Source organism: Lycorma delicatula, chromosome 10 (assembly GCF_047948215.1).
Source record: "Lycorma delicatula isolate Av1 chromosome 10, ASM4794821v1, whole genome shotgun sequence".
Taxonomy (NCBI): domain Eukaryota; kingdom Metazoa; phylum Arthropoda; class Insecta; order Hemiptera; family Fulgoridae; genus Lycorma; species Lycorma delicatula.
In genome coordinates this window covers 32,606,950-32,626,726 of record NC_134464.1, presented here as the reverse complement: position 1 = coordinate 32,626,726, position 19,777 = coordinate 32,606,950, and the positions used below count along the sequence as shown (strand labels likewise).

Genomic DNA, 19,777 nt, shown 5'->3' with positions numbered 1-19,777 from the left:
ACTTAAGATTATTGCTTACTGATAACTTATTATGATTGACTTGTTATGGGAGTTCCTTAAGAACCCCTTACCATGTGCTAATTATCAAAGGATTTACTTATGGTTCTACTTAAAAAGCCGATTATAAAAAAATTATGGTAATAACAGGTTAATGTGCAACAAAAGACTTGCTGTATTCGTGTTGTTCGTTGCAGGTGCACTCACCAGGAAGAAAAAGGGGATTAAGTGAGTGCGCAGTTCGTGAGTGCTCATTTATTAACCTTCCTTTCATTATCTACAATTTTATTTTAACTGTCCAATCACTCCATTTTCAAACATGTATCACCAATAAATTTCCCTTGTACTTTTTCCTGGATGGTAACGTTGGATAATTTACTGTTTAATGTTAAAGCTACGTTCAAATGTAATCGAGATTTATGGTTTTTAAATTCCCGTATTACTAATACATATTATATTAGATTAAAAAATTGATTCGATGAACGTTACTGTCGTTGAAGGGACAAATTCGATAACAAATTGCTAGATTACATTATTTGCAATATATAATTACATAATTAAAGAAAATAACAAAAATTAATAATTTTAACTTTTATGATTTATTTTTATTATTAATTGAACTGTAGAACAATAAATTTATATCTTATAATTTCTTAATATTTTCTAAGTCGTATGAAATTATTTTATGTATGATACAAGACAGAATTTTTCGAATTTTTAAAAAAATGTTTGATTCATTTTCTAATCGACCTTAGGGATCTCTTATGATTTTTTAATATATCTCTTATGATCTTCTTTTAATATAAAGTGATCTTTAGACAGATGAACACATACGTGCGCGCGCAGACAGGCACACACCTTCATTTGACTGGTATAAACGTTTCTTGTATAAGTTTCATTTTTTTAAGGAGTAGATAAAACATATTTCAATTTTTTTTTCTATTTCTAAAAGAATTTTTCTTTTAATTATTTATTACTTAATCTTTGCATTATTATTATTTATTTCCCGTAGTATTTATTTTTTATACTAAACCTTAAAGATTAATTTCTATTTTTATTTTTTTTATTTTACGGTAATTATTTTATTTTTTTTAGATTAACAAAATTTTTTTTTATCAAAAATATTTATTTGTACAAGTGTAAAAAAAGTATTTTAAAATTATTTTTCATTCTGTTAATTTGTTCGTGTAAAATTCATAATATTTTTTTTTATCTGACAAAAAATAATTAGGAGAATATTCAAGAACCATCTAAATAGCATTTAAAAAAAAATAGTAAAAATAAATTTTCGTTTTATTAAATATTTTTTATCAGAATTTATAAAATATTATTAAAAAATTAATGGTAGGAAATTATATCCTAGCAGAAAAATAAATCTTTTTATAAAATGAGTTTTTTCAGTTACTGCTTTGTTTTTTTTTTTTTCTTCTGCATTTAGTACTTATGCAAAGATTTCTTTTATCAAAATATCTTACGTAAAATTAAATTATTATTATTTAAACTATTAAGATTATAGAGACTTGTTTATAATCTTCGTAAATATACTTCTGTATAATTTTTATCTTAAATAATTTTTCTAACTTAATAATTCCACATAAAACCTTTGATGAAGCAGAGATCTATGCGAAAGTACAAAACGTGAAAAAAAAACAAAGCAATAAGCAAAAAAAAATTTTTTTAATAATTAAAAATAAAAATAAATATTATATTTTTAAAAAAAATCGCTTACGATCCTTTATAAATAAAATAAATTAAAGAGGGAATCCAATTAGAAACTGACAATTTAATTTTTAATATCTAAACTCATCTTGATTAGTAATCGTGTTCTAGTAAGGGAAGGTGCAGCCATTTAATCTATGGATTAACATTAAAGGTTAAGAGTTTAACTGATAAAAAATATATATTATAATCTACAGATTTAACCATTAGTTTTACTCTTGGACTGCTTTTGTTTGTTTTATATATTTAATTAAATAAAATCTTACGTTTCTTCCTAAGAATTATTTTTTTTTATTTCCATTTTTATATTTTATTATTTGTATTAATTTTTATTAATTATTTTATAACACTGATGATGATTGTCAAAAATTGAAATGCGATTATGTTCTTGAATGTTCTCATAATCATTTTATTTCGCTTAGCATTAGTATAACTCTTTATTTAGATTTAATCCAATTTTATTATTTTTATATTAGAAGAAAATAAATTTAGTAGATATGTAATTTTTAGTCATTATTAATCAATATAATGGCCTAAAACAAATAGTATTATTTCGATCAAAATAAGTAATATTTATGAAATATTTTAACAAATAATAAATTCAAATTTCTTATTCTAAATTAAAGAGATGTCAGTTAAACTTTTCCTTGCGCTTTTAAGTCAACGATACAATTAATATTTTTATAATTATTTTTTTTTTTTTTACTTAAAATAAAAAATGATCATTTACAATTAATTACGGATAAACTGTAACGAGTGAATTTTAAATTGTACTTATTTTGTTTAGGACAATGACAGCGATTTGTTTCGTGTGCAACCTTCCAATCCTGAGCCACCAGGTGGGTTTGGTTTGGCAGGGAGGCAACGGTTGGGACGACCTTGTACGGGAACAAGTAGAAGAATCGACTTTAAGACAGAGATTGGGGGCGGGCAGAAGGGATTCTGCCGCACAGATAACCAGCATATCGCCACCGACAGAAACACAGGAAACATCTCCACCGGCTACGGCAAGAAGGCGAAGATCCTCTTTAGCGCAACTTACAGATATTCTCAGAGAATGGGGCGGAAGTGGTACAGGAGGAAAGGGTGGTCGCGGTAACAAAGGTATACAAAAAAGATTTTCTTTTCTTTTTTCTCTTTTTCCATCATTTTATTTTTTTTTTATCTTCTTTTTTTGTATAAATTTTTTATCATAATATTTTTGAAAAGTATTATTGATACAAAGAAAGTTTCCTTGAATATCTTTTTTCTATTTTTAAAAATTTGTTCGTAAAATTTAAAATTATTTCTAAAATATTTATATCAATTTAAGCTAAGTAAAATTATATTTAAATGAATTATATTTTAAGGTAAAATATACCAAGAAGCTTAAATTAGACTATAACAACTTTTACAAGATAATAAGTTTAGGCTTACCCTATTTCATAATAATTAAGCAGTATTTTACGAAAAAAAATCATTTTTTTAATTGGTTATAAAACATTGATGTAAATATATACAGTACAACCCCGATATAACGCGGCTCGATATAACGCGAATTATAACCTGTTTCCCAAAATATATCTGAGGATCTGAAAAAATAAAATAGGGTGAAGAAATGCTAGTCCTATCACTTTATTCGATATCGGTGTAAAACCCATCATAAATCCTTTGAAATTGTCAACAATACGCTTCTAATAAAACATCTGTCAATTAGTCACGACCAATTTTAAAGCCTTAGAATTTCCAAAAACATGATACAATAAAACTAAACTATGATTCTAATACAGTAATAGAAAAAATTCTTGATATATTGCACGTGACTCATTTCCTGTAACAGCGATAAGACATCAACGTTGCTGTCTGTACAAGGCACAGTATACGGTACCTGAATTTTATTACGTATTGTGATTTATTCGAGCTGCTTTAACTGTGTTTATCAGTATCGTTAAGTTTTATTACTTGGTTATTTTTTTAGATTTTGTAGTGTTTGTTTTAGTTTGTATTTACCTAACATGTGGTCTAAATGAAAAAAGTATTCTGTAAAGGAATTGTGATTTAAAATTTACTTCTCGAAATAACGCAGGTGTCACGTAAGTCCCCGATAACCGCGTTGTAACGGGATTATACTGTATATATATATATATATATATATATATATATATATTTCTTTAAATTAAATTTTTTTGTAGTCCATATCTCATCTGTAAGTAAAAGTTAGCTAATTATATAATATAAAACTTATTCGGCTACTCCATAAAGTACAAAATTGAAGAATATTCTTACCTTACTTTTTTTTTTTTTTCATTAAAGCGCTTTCGGGCATAAGACCATCTTCAGTAATATTTTTTTTTTAATTTTATTTTTTTACATTTACACAATAGATAACATGATACGTTAAAATTTAAAACAAATATTTGTTCAGTTATATATAATTTATATATATAAGTTTAACATTAATATTTCCTTTTTTTTAACCAATCACAGATCATTAAATCAAACGAATTTTTTTAGATATACAAGTTCAGTTATAATCAAATGTAATATTTATCAGCACGTTCAGTAAATCTAAAACAATCAGCTCTATCTCATAATTATAAAATGTTTTTATTAATAAGGAATAAAAGTACATGATATGGGTCTTATTTTATTTTCTAATAGGGTACATAATTTTTAGTTAACAGAATTAAATTAATTTGATAGTTGTGGGATGTAAGTCATGGTAGGTTGTTGTGGTGGGAAAGCACCATACGAAGGCAATAGCAGGTTGTGTAAATACAGTGATAGAAATGTCTGCCAAGGTATTTGCCTCGGTATTTGCATCTTGACAGAGACCAAACGATGACTTTGTTGTTATCAAGCTTAGAGCATCTAAAAGACAACTTCCAGTAAAGCTCATCAGGGCTAGGAACAAGGGGGTGGTCTGGTGACTGGGATCGTCACAAGGTTATGTTTTCCCCTATGTAAATCAGAATGTATTTTTGAGAAACATATGGCTTGATTCATTTGTCAAGCCATAGTGAAGGTGTGAATGGCTTTCATTTTTTTTGGAAACTTGTACTTTTTTCTTTTTCCTGTTTAGCCTCCGGGAATTATCGTTCAGGTATTACTTCAGAGGATGAATGAGATGATATGTATGAGTGTAAAAGAAGTGTAGTCCTGTACAGTCTCAGTTCGACCATTCCTGAGATGTGTGGTTAATTGAAACCCACGACCAAAGAACACCAGTATTCACGATCTAATATTCAAATCCGTATAAAAGTAACTGCCTTTACACGAGGACTTGAACAGTGGAACTCTTGACTTCCAAATCAACTGATTTGGGAAGACATGTTCACCACTATACCAACCCAGTGGGTTTGAAAACTTGTACTTACCACACCTTTACAGAACTGTTTGTAACACCTGCTTTAATAAGCCTGAACCTCTACATATATGACAATTGGAGATATCAATCGATAATTTATTCAACTTTCAATTACAGCATCACAATGTTAACAGTTAGAGGTTATATTTAAATGCTCAATGAAAAGTAATTAATTATTAATGTGCTACTTACATCCTGAGTAGAAATAATTTGATCTGCTTGAACATTCTGGATTGAATATGCATTCATTGTCTGGTGAAATTTTTTATTGTGTAATGCAATCCCTTCACGGGTAGATTGTTTATTCTTATTATCTTTATTATTTCATATTCTTCAATCCTTTTTCTTAATTTTTGGCTCTACCTGTACCCAGAGTACAGGTAGAGCCATGCTTATGATGCCAGAAGGTATAAATCAACGAATCCTTTGTGTGATCAGGTTGAAGATAACTGTCAATACCTTTGTTTCTTGTCCAGTAACTTCTTGTCAAATAAATTAATTCACCTTAGATTACTGAAAACAGTGTCTTGGAGATTTAATAAAAAATATTTTCTTCAAATTAAAACTGTAAACAAAACTGTTCAGGTTATTACTGGACTATTAAGTCCAGTAATAACACAGCACAATAATTAGCAGTAAATCAAAATAATTTGTGCTTTATACTTTTCTAAAATCAATATTAAAATCATTTAAGTAGGTACTTTTTCTTCCTGTCTTCATTTAATCTATTTATCAATAACTCCTTTAAGTAAGTTTTACTTTGTTTTTAGTCAGTAAACTTATATGTCTAATTTACTTTTGCAATAAGAACGTGCAATAAGTAATGTGAACTGACATGGATGGGTAACCAATGCGAAATAGGTGTTCGCTCCTACATACAGAAAACAAAGTTTAAGTTAAGACTTGACAGGCATGTTGAAAGATTTCCTATATGTTACAAGTTCAAACATTTCAAATATTTTAAACATTAATAAAAACATGACAGTTAAACTTGTAACAGTAAAATTCATAGATTTTGTACTTACCTGCCGTGCTTATATTTTGTATTTTTTAAATCTTAAATTTTTTAATATTTTTATTTTTAGGCACTTACATTTAGGCAAATAATAAGTAATTTTTTCAGTTTTACTGCTCTTGATGATTATTTATAAATTAAATTTATACATTTGCCATAACAATTTCACACACATTATTTAAATAAATATAAATAATGTAAAAATAAAAAGTAGGTACAAGAAAAAAAGATTAAATATTGAGATTTGTTGATAACATTCCTCTGGCAGAAATTAAAAATGAGTTGGCAGAAATTCAGAATGGCATTGGATTTATAGCTAAGAGAGAAATTCAACTTGATAATAAGTAATAGTAAAACAAAGAAAATAAAATGTGAAAGAAAGGAAGATAATGAAAAATAATGGGAGCATAGTAAAGTTTTGGCTTTTAGATACCTTTTTTCTTTTTTCTGTTTCGCTTCCGGTAACTACTGTTCAGATAATACTTCACAGGATAAATGAGGATGATATGTATGAGTATAAATGAAGTGTAGTCTTGTACATTCTCAGTTCGACCATTCCTGAGATGTGTGGTTAATTGAAACCCAACCACCAAAGAACACCGGTATCCACGATCTAGTATTCAAATCCGTGTAAAAATAACTGGCTTTACTAGGACTTGAACGCTGGAACTCTCGACTTCCAAATCAGCTGATTTGGGAAGGTGCATTGACCACTAGACCAACCCGATGGGTTGGCTTTTAGATACCTAGATTTAGTTAATTTGGTTGTAGAGGAACATGCAAAAGGTATAAACTGGGAAGAAAGATGAAGCTAGCATGTATATATAAAACAGATTATTGAGGGCATAGAATATAGTAAATAAATTGAGTGTAAAATATTAACACAGAACAGAAGATAATAAGCAACCGCATCAAACCAGACAACTGACTTTTAATTACAAAAAATATGAAAATAATATTTTTCATATTAATTAAAATGTACTACTTTTAATCTATTCCATGTAATAATTTTAAAAGTATAGTGTAGACAACAGCAATTTGCATAAAAAAAATTAATACTCCTATACTAAACGCCATTTGTTGGTGTGTCTATGTGAGCATTCCCCTTAGCTTAGCACCGAAATGTACCGATCACTAGCGGAAAATCCTGATTCGTTAGTATCAATTTCTAGAGTTAAATTTCTTATTTAACTTTCGTTATATCAATTTTTATCATTCAAAAGAAAATATTTTTACCCAGAGGTAATCAATTTTGGACACCTAATAATCCCATTCCAAGAACCCGCCCGGATGGCCTAGCTGTGGAGGTGTGTCGTAAGCACGCCTTGCAGCTAAGTTACTTTAATAAAATCATTTCTAATTAAGAATTAAATTGAATTTTATGCTTTTGTGTACTTCACAAACTTTATTCATTGTTTATAAACTTGTGGTTCATTTAATATCTGGAAAAGAACTAACTTTAGCTTTAAATTGTAGTCCAGTAAATTTTAGTTTGAACATAATCAGTACACAACTTTTATAATTAATCTGTTTTTTTCTTTTATTTTCATTAAATTTATCTAACATGTTCGTATAAAAGTACATACTACATTATTAAAAATTCAATCAAATGCTTAAAAAGACAGATGTGCTAGCCACCAATTAAGCTACATAATTATTGTACAGAAACAAAATGTCAAATGCAAAAAAGAAATAAAGAAAAGTTGAAAAACTTCTTTTAAAGTGTTATTTAATATTAGATGTAAAACTCGTGTTACTTGCAATCCAACTTTTAAATTTAAATTGAACTACTGGAAATGCTTTTTAGTTCCCAATTGGCATACAAAGACAAGACACAAGTTATAATAAAATAGAATATAAAAGAAAGATTGAAAACTCTTGTAAAATAAAAAAAGGAAAATTTTAAATATATTGGTTTATGTTTCTGTACGCAAAAATTAACTGGTTTATTATTTTTATTAATACAGTAAAATAAATAATTAATTATTAATCAGAAGAGAGAGAGATGCTATCATCCGGGTATAATTTATAACATCTTCCAAACTCTTTCAGTTTTAATTAAGTACTTGATTGAATCAATCTGTAAATTTCATTAAAACAGATAAATCATTTATGAATGTAAAAAGAACAAACAGTTATATAGACTTTCATTTTCAGTCTGTAGTCTAAAAACCGTTTTTTTAACATGTAATTATTTTTTTTTAGTATACATTCATATATTTTTAAAAATGGTAAAAATTTATAATTTAGACATGTATAAATGCATTCAAGACTTGAACAATTTGACTTTTTTTTTAGATAACAGGTATCATATGGTTTGGTCATTTTGCCCTAAGAAAGTTTAATGTGTAAAAAATGCCATGCCTGACCAAGATTCGAATACAGTACCTCCGGATGAAAGGCTTAGATGCTATCACTCCGCCATGGAAATTGACATGTTGTCATAAAAAAATGAGTAAAATGTTAAAAAGATAGAATTAAATTTAAAGAATTTTTTGTGATATTCTTAAGTCATGTACACAGCAATCAAAAATTTGCTAACTTCATAAAAATATTTCCTTAATGCAATCTTTAAAAAACTATTCCTTAATATACTTACTTTTTTCAAAGATCTGCTACCATATATTTTTTGAAAGGAACTAATTTTTTTATTATAAGTAAAATGAATGTGTTTTATCATAAAAAAAATTGAAAATAGAACAATAAAATTATTTCTTTTATATTAAAATGAATATTTTCCTATCATTGACAAACTTATATAAATGAGACTAAGTTTTAAATTAAACTGTAAATATCTCTGGGCTCAAAAAAGTGAGAAATGAGGATATTAGAGTTAGCTTTAAGACCCACCGGGTTGGTCTAGTGGTGAATGGTCTCTTCCCAAATCAGCTGATTTGGAAGTCGAGAGTTCCAGCGTTCAAGTCCTAGTAAAGCCAGTTATTTTTATATGGATTTGAATACTAGATCGTGGATACGTGTTCTTTGGTGGTTGGGTTTCAATTAACCACACATCTCAGGAATGGTCGAACTGAGAATGTACAAGACTACACTTCATTTACACTCAAACATATCATCTATACGTATCATCTATATAAGAATTATCTATATGGTAGTTACCAGAGGCTAAACAAAGAAAAGAAAAGAGTTGGCTTTAAGGTGACACCTGCAGTATAGAAAGCAAAAAAAAATATGAGATTACTTTTGTTTGATCATGTATCAAGAAAAAATATGAAAATAATATTATAAAAATGTTACACATTTCCAACAAATAAAAAAGGGAAAGAGAGAATGGTTCCAAGTAGGTTTCTAAGTACATAAGTTTCTTTATTATAATAATAAGAAACATACTGAATATGAGATGGGGAATTTAGGTTTGAGTGTAGACAAAACCTAGTATAGGAAAATCAATCCCAGGTGATGTGGCAGTTTGTGTCGATGTTGATGTTTTTGCGAACACCAAACTATTTGAAATGGTGAAGATGAAAAGAAGACAAAATCATAAAAATAATTAAATTCAGACTAGTCTGCTTTAATAAGCTGACAGATCTCTTTAAAAAGACAAATAAAATAATTTTAAATAGAAATAAGTTATATTTTGAGAGGTAATAAGGTTATTCATTTATTTATTTAAATAAATAAAGTTATATAAGGTTATTCAGTAGTAAAATAATTTGTCTTAAATAGTTGGATTTTATTTTTGAAAACAGTTTTTTGTATTTTTATAAAAGTCAAAGTGTAGAACTTTGAGGTGTTTTCATCAAACTTCAATGGGTAGTCTTTTACTTTCATAGAGATATATTAAAGTTAATCAAACATTTAGCTAGCAATATTATCCTTTTGTTAATTATAGAATATAATAGTGTTATTTTTACCCTTTCCTTAGCATTTGATTATGATTTACAATATTTTATAAACCAAATACTTTAATTATAGTAATTTGACTACTTTTATTTACAGAATCACAGCTTATCAGACGCGAAACCTTAGCAGATTTGGCACGTTCATTACCTTGGGCAAGATCATCGACCACAGAAGTTGCTAGCATGCGTAAAAGACGGGAGTCATCGGCTGATTCAGGTGTTAAATCTTCATCCACAAAATCCCGACGAGAAAGTCATTCAAGTGCTATATCTGATTTTCGTTCAGATTTAGCTCGTCTTTGGTCTTCTCGACGTGAATCTACCGTGATAATTGCATCATCCACAAGACGTGGATCTGGTGAATCAGCCAGAAGTGGTCGTAGAGATTCAACCACTGTTATCACATCTGCTTCACGTAGAGGTAATTTATTTATTTAAAGATCATCCTACTAAACTTTATTGATAATTTTTCTTTCATTAGTTAGTAGTTTCTTAGTAATAAAATATTAATTCGTTTAATTTTTTTATTGTATTTGTAATTTTTTTAATAAAATTCTCCATCTTTTTGCATTAAGAAATCAAGAGGATGGGAGGACATCTAGAGGAGATCACTTATTTTGTTTTCTTTAGTTTTGGCTGTACATTTTTATAAATGTTACAGGAATATTTCAAAAACAACTCGACCAGTTGAACTGAAATTTTAACTGTAGCTTCTGCTATCCATAGTGATGTTAAATAGTTAAGTCACAAATGAATATTCAGATTCAGATTTAGGTCCAACTTGTGATATATAATGATTCATCCATATGGACTGGAATTCTAACCATTGCTTTTACTGAAAATATTAATTAAATTTAAATAAACATAAATGTTGAAAATGTATATGCGATTATTTGGTGCTCTGACTATTTTCGATGTAAGGTAACAATATTATACTGACATATTTTTGAGCTAGATTATTCAAGCCAGGAAACTAACATCCAGTTGAATTTAAACAAACAATGCCGCAATATACCAAATCTACTTAGAAACTAGGATGGGCCTGCAAAATTTGTTTTGACGGTGCAAAGGTCAGGAGTTGTTTCACTCGCAGAGGTCGTAGAGTACATTGTGTCTGATTGTTTTCTTGTATTAACTAGTTTTCACCAAGCCCACAGAAATGCGGTGTTTTACATTCAAGTGATAAAATACGAGGTACAGAAGAACTTAATTGATACTTTATATGTCAGCATAAAATTACAGGGTGAATACAGGGGTAATTATAGGGTGAATATATTAGACTTATTTTGTTGTAGAAATAAAAAAGTAGATTGTTAAAAAAGTGTTTCTTCTATACTAAAAACTAAAAACTACTGACTCTAGCAACACTGAAACATGAAGAATTTTAATTAGAAAAAACTGATGAATATTTCACATTGTATACCAAACACAAATATGAAATATTTAAGTAGAATAAGTGGAGGTTCAAAGAAATTGGAAAATTTTGGTAATCCAGAGGAAATATGTTCTTAGATTATTAAAAGTTTCCAATTTCTTTACACAATTTTTCACACGCTACAAAAATGTTTGTTCATCTCATCCTCTGAAGCATTACTAAACGGTGGTCCCACAGATTAAGAAGTACAATAATATTAAGTACAATAATTTCTTTACACCTCTACATATTCTACTTAGAGATTTACTCTTTGAGTATCAGTATACCATGTGAAATATTTATTTAATTTCCCTATTTCTCACCAATTAGGTCAGTAATTTTTTTTATATATTTTAGATAGGAAGAAAATTGTTTGACCCTTTTTATTGACTGTTTATTATTGTTTTTAGATTAGAAGAAAAATTTGTACTCTATGATATTAAATAAATTTCATAAATTTTCACCAAGCTTAATTTGTCAGTAAAATGGAAGAGACCATCGGGAACATAGCTGTTAATTTTAATAAACAATTTTATGTATATATTTATGTATTTATTTAAAGTGAAAGATATGAAGTACACTATTTTTATCAGAGACCATACAGTCTTTTAGTATACCAACATAACAATTCTTCCAAAAGATCCTTGTCCCACTACATTAGGTAATAAAGGGCTGAGATACGTTGCATATGGGTATTTCAAGACCAATTTTTGACTCGTTCCATAAACATTGGAGATATAAGATCATCTTTGGGAGTGATCACAAAGTACTCAACTATGCTCAGAATAGTAAATTCACCAGGTTATTCAAATTTGTATAAAGAAATCAACATCTCTGTTTTGCAACACTTTGTGTTGAATTTTCCTTGAAACATGGAATGGAGAAAAGATATAAGAATTGGACCGTGGGCACAATTGACGTTTTGTAAAAATTGAATTAAATCTCTCACAAAACGTAGTTTCTGAGGTATTTACCGTCCATGATTCAGAATATTCTTTCAGTGATAATTATCATCATTCTCTCCATTAGAAGCAAATAAATCCCCTGTGTAACCTAGCTTCTTAGGAATTACTTTGTAGTTTTCATAATTCAAAATTTAAACTAAAAATGCTCAGAAATAATCACTTTATTAGTTTGATCTCCAGCTTTCCTTACAAATAATTCGTCACTGGGCAAAACCACATTTGAAATTGAAAGATCTCTACTTTCAAATTCTACAACTTCAGTACATGATTTCACTGCAGTTCACTGAAAAATATTAAATTAATTTATATTTTCAGTAACCTCTCTCTTTCTTTTCAACTGTCAATACAAATTTATAAACAGTTATCAGATTATTAATTACTGTAGTAAAACTTTTATTACTGTTAAAAAATTGTTTTAATGGAGTACCAGGGAATGGGAAGTAACTTTAATAAAAAAGCATTCTATGGAAGTTTGCTGAGAATAAAAGTACACCAGGCAGTGAATCGGGCGACTTTGAAAACATTATTAAGGGTAATTATTAATTTTATTTAATTTTAATAAGTATGAACGCAACACAGATATGAAAGCATTAACTATTTTTGATTTTAAGTCACCGGAAAGAGAAATTTATCGTCCAAAAATGACATCTTGCAGATTACTGCCATTTTGCCATACACACTCAGTAAAGTTTTAGTCTTGCTAAAGTTGTCCTTTCCATCTTTGTAGAAACTCTACGGGAATTTTAGGATTTTTGGAAGCCCAGTATTATGCTTTAAATTTTGCTTGTTAACTAGCCCTGACATATGACAATGAATCGTTCATCAGTAAATTGTTAACAAGGTCTTCCCTTACATTAATTAACTCATGAGATGACAGAAATTTATCCTATTTTCATATTCACGTTCATGTATTGCATAAGTTGTTTGAATTTTATACGCGTGAGGTTTGAGGTCATTGTGTGTAAGTTCCCGTATATTGCGGTCAGGCCGAGTGACACAGAATGACAACGCGCTGACCAGCGTGGACTTCGATCAAATGCTTCTCACAATCGCGATATTATTAAGGAAGGATACGTACTTTTTTTAAGCCACCACCTTTCTTCTATAGCGTAGAAATCAAAGTTTCAAACCCAAATCTTGATAACATTAGCAGAAAAAACAGCAGGATTTCAATCATTTGCGTAATTTTTTTTTCGAAGTTCACGCTGAGCGATTACGTAACTCCCACCATATTTTGTAAAACATTTTCACAGAGAAGATACGTTATTCTCCAGTCCACTGTTCCATTGCAACAAAACGCTTTTCAGTAAGGTACAAAACGGCAGTAACGGTTTCATCCCTACTCAACTCTATCTCTGGGGAAAAAAAACGAAGTTGCAAATTCACCCGATTCATTGATGAACTATATATTAACTAGACACTGTTTTTTGGAAATATTTTTGCCGAAGTGATTGAAATAGAAATCGTTTATTAAAAAAAAGGCCCTGCTTTTTTATGAAAAGTATAATGAAATTATTTTATTTTTAAATAAATTCAAAAAATAATACAAAAATTAATAATAATCAATATTTAATTTGAATGATTGATCATGTAATTTTGCTCAATCGATCTTTTCACAAAAATACGTAGTTCAAATTCCAGTATTTTCATTTTTTTATCAAACGATGATCAACGAGACAATGGAGGTATTCACTCTATTGATTAAAGACAAATGATTATTTGTTCTTCATTAATTTGAAGTAGTTAATAAACTCTTTTTATAATTTACTTAGGTTCAGGTGAATCAGCTAAAAGTGGTCGAAGAGATTCAATAACAGCAGCGACTCCATCACCGCCAAAAATTCATCATCACCATCATCATCATCACCATCACCACAGGAATCACAGACGACGTGATTCAAGAGCAGGAAGTTCAGAACCGCCAAAATATTACCGAGATGAACAGCGACCATCGACATCATCGACTGCGTCCGATTCCGCTCCTGCTATTCCGCCGTCCACACTATTACCATCGATTGACACAGCATCTCAGGCGCTACCGCCACCGACTATAATTACAAGCTCGGTAACACCCCCACCTACTTCTCCTATCGCACCTACGACACCCTCTGTAGCAACACCTTCCACTCCGACCGCAAAATCTGGTATTGTACCGTCATCGCCTACCACAACAACCGCCGCACCTATACCACCGACCACAACTATAACCACGACTACGACCACTGCCACAACCCCTTCTACTCCACAGCAGCCGCCGATTACAAGTTCTCAACATCCACTAGTAGCTACTAGAAGAGACTCAACAACCCAGGTTTGTTATAAATATAGATCTCACAGTATTATGTGAAATAGACATTATCATTCTTCGTATGGGGAAAAATATATTGTCCTTAAGTATAAATACTTATTGATTCATAATTCAAACATGAACATTAATTAAATACTTAAGTCTTCCTATCCCAATCATTTCCAGGCTTATTGCATATAGAATGCCTAAATTACAAGAACTCCAAACAGTTCATAACTGTCTGAAAAAAAATCATTGTCACTGTACAGTTATTTTCTTACATAAAGAAAGTTATAAATGTCATTATTTAAAACTGTAGACTATTGGAACGAAAAAACCAAAAAAAGTTTAGTAATTCTGATTTTTTAATAAAACATTTTTAAGTGTTTTTGGATGCTTTTGTAACCATTTTCAGGTACTGAAGATGGTCAAAAGAGCAAGTGAAAAGAATTTTAAGTTATTATAAACACTGTATTTACAAAATTTATTGTTTCAAAAGCTTATACAAATTGGTGTTTTTAAACTGATATTTTCTACAATACTTCTAGATTTGCCAATATTTGATTTGGTAATTATTTAATTTAGTGTATATGTTCATGTTTTGACTACTAAACATTGTTAATTGGTCAAGGGGAGCTCATACCATGTATATCACCAATTAAAGTTTGGTAAAGTTAGGTACACTTTTTGAAAAAAAGCAGCTAGGAAGATGAAATATTTACACAGAATATAAGGTATTTAGTTATGCTTACTGAGTTTTTTTTATTGAAAGATCTCTAACTTATTTTTGAGAATTGTTTTTTCACTTTTTTATCAGTTTTTGGGGAATATTACTTTTTTGTCATTTTTTTCTGCACATATTTTTTTCTGCAATGCTATAAAAATCTCAGTAGATGTCCTAGATGTAGATGACACCAAGATGTTCTACATGCTGTGTAATAAGTTCACCTTCTTAGTTGCAGTAATTTTTGAGAAAATGTAGCTTTGGTTTAAAAAATTAAATTTACAGGAATATTAAAAATAAAAAAACTGTGACATAACTCATGTACTTAGTGCATTCTTGCTCCATATTCAGAATCATTTGGGTCATCTTCTTCTATTCTATGCTTTCTCTTGCATGTATTTGCTTCATTTCTTTTTGAAAGTAACTTTTCCACTTCCTTTTCTGCTTTCCTCACCCTTTGTGTATCAAACTGTTTAAAGCTGTTCCCTGCATTTCTTCCAACTGTCAATCCCAGTTTTTCTATCACTTTCACCTTTCATGTTTACATCAATGAAAGTTAACACAAAATCATAAATACCTAATTCATGTGATTTTCATCCAACAAATATTGATATTGGCACCCTCGACCATATAACGAAATTAAAACAATCATTAGGATTTTGTGTCTTCCCATGTAGACACTTACTTAGAAGTTCATCTTGCGACAATTTTCTTATGATTGGTTTTATTGAATCTATGGCAGCTACAGGTACTACATTATTGTGAGTGTAAGGAACTCCATCAGCCAAACCTTTATTATTCTTACACCACGAATTTTCACCTTACAGGCACAGAAAGTGTTGTGGTTTGTCGTCGATCTACTTTTTGTGCAAGTACATTGCCCAGATGTCTTTTTGCATATTGTTCACATTATCTGCATCTCTGCAGATGGCCAAACCATAAGATTTTCATAAGCTGTCAACAGCTTTGTCTGGAAGCCTACTCTTACTACTGATCTTCCCATCCAATACAATATTTCTTTTTAATTCTTGCCTTAGATTATGAAAGGTGAGTATCCATGCGCTTTGCAATATGTGCTATGCATTCTAGCTTTCTTTTAAGTCCTGAAAATTACATAGGAGTTCTTTTTTGTAAACGTATTCTTTCATCAAACGCCAATAATAAAAATTCCCTTTCGGTACGTCAAAAGGTGGAGGTAGATTTCACCAGTGCTAATTAAGTAAAGGATAAAAAATATTTCCACCCTAAAGTTAAGAAAAATTATTAATTTACTCAATATTACAATGGTTGCATGTGAAAAAAGTTTCACATGTTTAGGGTACGACAAGCCCAATCTTCTTACAATTCCTGCAAAATTTTGGTCATCCCTCATCATAAGGGTTGGTCATATCAAAAATTTTAGATAATGTTTAGAGGACTAACAACCACTTTAAAGCAATTCGATACTGTGCCTATTAAAAGAGGTATGATTTTTTTGTCTTCAAAACCCAATTTTTTCTACTCCTTGGTCCAATGGTTGGTGATATTAAAAAACTTCACTTACATAAGTTTTAGGCCCTTATCCAAAGAATAGTAGGAACTTTAAAAAAATTTTATATTTTTCTTAATAAGAAAGTTATAGCAATATTTTGTTTTTTTTTGGAAAAGCCCCCCTATTTCCACCCACATGTTCCGATTTTGGCCGTTCACAAAATCAACCGAGATTTTGGGACAATTTATTTTTAAGGAACAATTTGAAAGTGATTGGAGCAAAATTATGGCAGTTATCATCTTCACAAGAAAGTGAAATATATATATATATATATATATATATATATATAATCTTTTGAACTGACGGTGGTTTTGGGATCTGGCAGATGTGAAATGTGAAGATATGTCAAAATTCTCCGGAAGTTGAATCATGGTACCCATTACAATAGGTAGCTTTCTTATGAAATCTACCTAAAATCATATTATAATTCTTTGGATGGATCATAAATAATTACCAACAATCCTTTTTTCTGTAAAAAAAATAAGGAAGGTGAAGTAGAGTTTATCTCAATGTGTGACAGTTGGCCCTACGTTGTAGAAATTAAATGAACATGAGTTCATTTGGGGTCAGTTAGAAAGCAAATTCTAATTTACCTCACTATTCATTAAAGATATATAAGTACACAACAGTATTCATGGTGTTTTCCAAGAATATCAGAATACAATCCAGATAACGCAAACCACACACCATCCTTAAAGTCATGAAGAAGTCTCATTTGGAGGTCGTGGGGTTTACCCCAGACCAGTGTGGCATATTTTTTTACGAATTTATCCTGTTGAATGAAATTATGCTTTATCCTTAGAGTAAAAGAGAAAAGGATCCAGTATTCCTTGTTCAATGTCACCCAGGAATGATTTACAAAATGTTTTTTGGTCATTCTTAACATAATCCTTAATTTCCTAAACAAAATTTACACTGTAGGGGTTTAACTTTATGCAGTACTCATTGACAAAATTTTCACAAAATACTGTTTGTTATGATAAACACCATATCGACTTATTGAAATTCCAATCAACTTGAAAGCAAATATCAGAGATATTTTTTTTTAAGTATGAACAGCACAAGTTCTTTGTTTCTTTAAATCTGTAATAGAATTGTCGAATGACATTTTTTTCTGTGAATCTTAAATACTTTTTAAGATTATAATTAAGTAGTAAATCTCAATTGATTGTCCCATCCTCGGATATTTCAAACATTAAATATCTAAAAATATTAAAACTTCCAGTACTTCTTTCTTGTATTTGTAAATAACATCTTCTTTCATTTTGTTCATATCTTGACATTTATTAATCAGTATTCTACTTTTCAACATGTTTATTTTTAAAGTCCATTTTTCTATGTTTTCTAGAAAAGTAATAAAATTATACTGCGCTAAATTTTCCTTTTTTCAACGTAATAATATTTTACATCTATCTCAGAATAGAATAGAAATCATAACACAAGAAATTTATATTAAAAAAATTAGTTCAATTATCAACTAACATACCACCAAGAGTTTGTATGTTAAATTTATTTCACAATTTCAGTAAATTTATACAATTGAGTTAAATATATTGAACAGTTACGTAGAAGTTACAAAGTGAAAATTGGAAAATGATTAGACAATTAATGAATTCATTTTTTAGTGAGATGTATACCAAATACAAACAACAAAGGTTAACTTCTCCACAGTGAATACTTTACATTGATGTTTCCACACAACATTCTATATTTGTTGTAACGTTTCAATATTATTGCAAATCACTTTTTTTATCATACTGATTTCATATAATATTTCTAGAAGCGCATAAAATGTAAACCAACGAAATAGTTCATGATACAACTAACTTTTTTTGATTGTTTGCATTCCTATATGGATATTAATCAAGTAGAAATTGAAAAGTTTATTGAGGTTCCAAAGAACTGAGACAGATGCTTGTAAGTTGAACATAACTGGTTGATAAATACAGTGCTAGAAGTGTGATAACTAAAATATAACATACAAAATATACAACTATTCATTACATGATCCAAGGATGTGAGTATAGAGCACAGCTCTATACTATAATCAGGTTATAAACTCTATTTATACAACTTCATATTTTTAATCTTTAGTTAAAATGTAATGCCTTACCAAATTTTTAAAAATCCTTTGTAAATTAGAATGGAGGGAGACAGTGTATAATAACGATTGAGTTTAGTTTAATTGTAGTTAATACCAGGGAATTTTCATTTATTTAAAGGTAAAAATCAAAGAAACTTTTTAAGAAAAACATTTTTCTTAGAAAAACTTCTAAGAAAACAAAAACAAACCTATTGTTTTTTTACAGTCATACCTGTATAAATATCTGAGAAATTTTGACGTAAACTTTATCAATTGAAAAAAAAAACAAATTTAGTGTAATTTGCAATAACTTATAAAAATGTTTGGATTGTTATCTAAACCACTTTGAAATATACATTTTCTGAAATTTTATGTGTTTTTTAAAGTTTAATGTATTTACTTATTTATTTAATAATTTAATTAAATATTCCATATGCAGTAACTATTCCGTATACCTTGCCATACTTCATTTTTACTTCCTTTTACATACTAATTAATTATGTCAGTTGCCTTAGTATACATCAGTTTGGTTTTACTTTATTTGCGTATTACTATGAACATTTTTCTTCTCCAATTCATTCTAACACCTCATCATTTTGAAATTTAGCTATCTAGGATTCAACATGATCCTATAATCCATATTTGAGTTTCTTGTATACCATATTTGTTTTTATTTTTAAAAAAATATTTAATTAATTTAATTTTGTTTAAATTAATCACTTTTGAGTTCCAATACATATAACTGTTATGAATCATTATGTATAAATTATTATATTTGTATACTACAATTCACTACACAATCAACTTTGTGATCAACACAACAAAAGTGTACACAT

At 29.0% G+C, this 19,777-nt stretch overlaps 1 protein-coding gene across 1 annotated transcript in view; it reads left to right on the top strand.

Moving 5' to 3' along the window:
* The first annotated feature begins 2,507 nt into the window (after nucleotides 1-2,507).
* The window catches only part of rsh (Rap GTPase activating protein radish), a 912,147-nt gene continuing 894,877 nt past the window's right edge, over nucleotides 2,508-19,777 (top strand). The window contains exons 1-3 of the mRNA XM_075377737.1: nucleotides 2,508-2,820; nucleotides 10,035-10,358; nucleotides 14,089-14,627. Of these exons, the coding sequence (XP_075233852.1) occupies nucleotides 2,508-2,820; nucleotides 10,035-10,358; nucleotides 14,089-14,627 (1,176 nt within the window). The remainder of the gene's footprint in view (nucleotides 2,821-10,034; nucleotides 10,359-14,088; nucleotides 14,628-19,777) is intronic.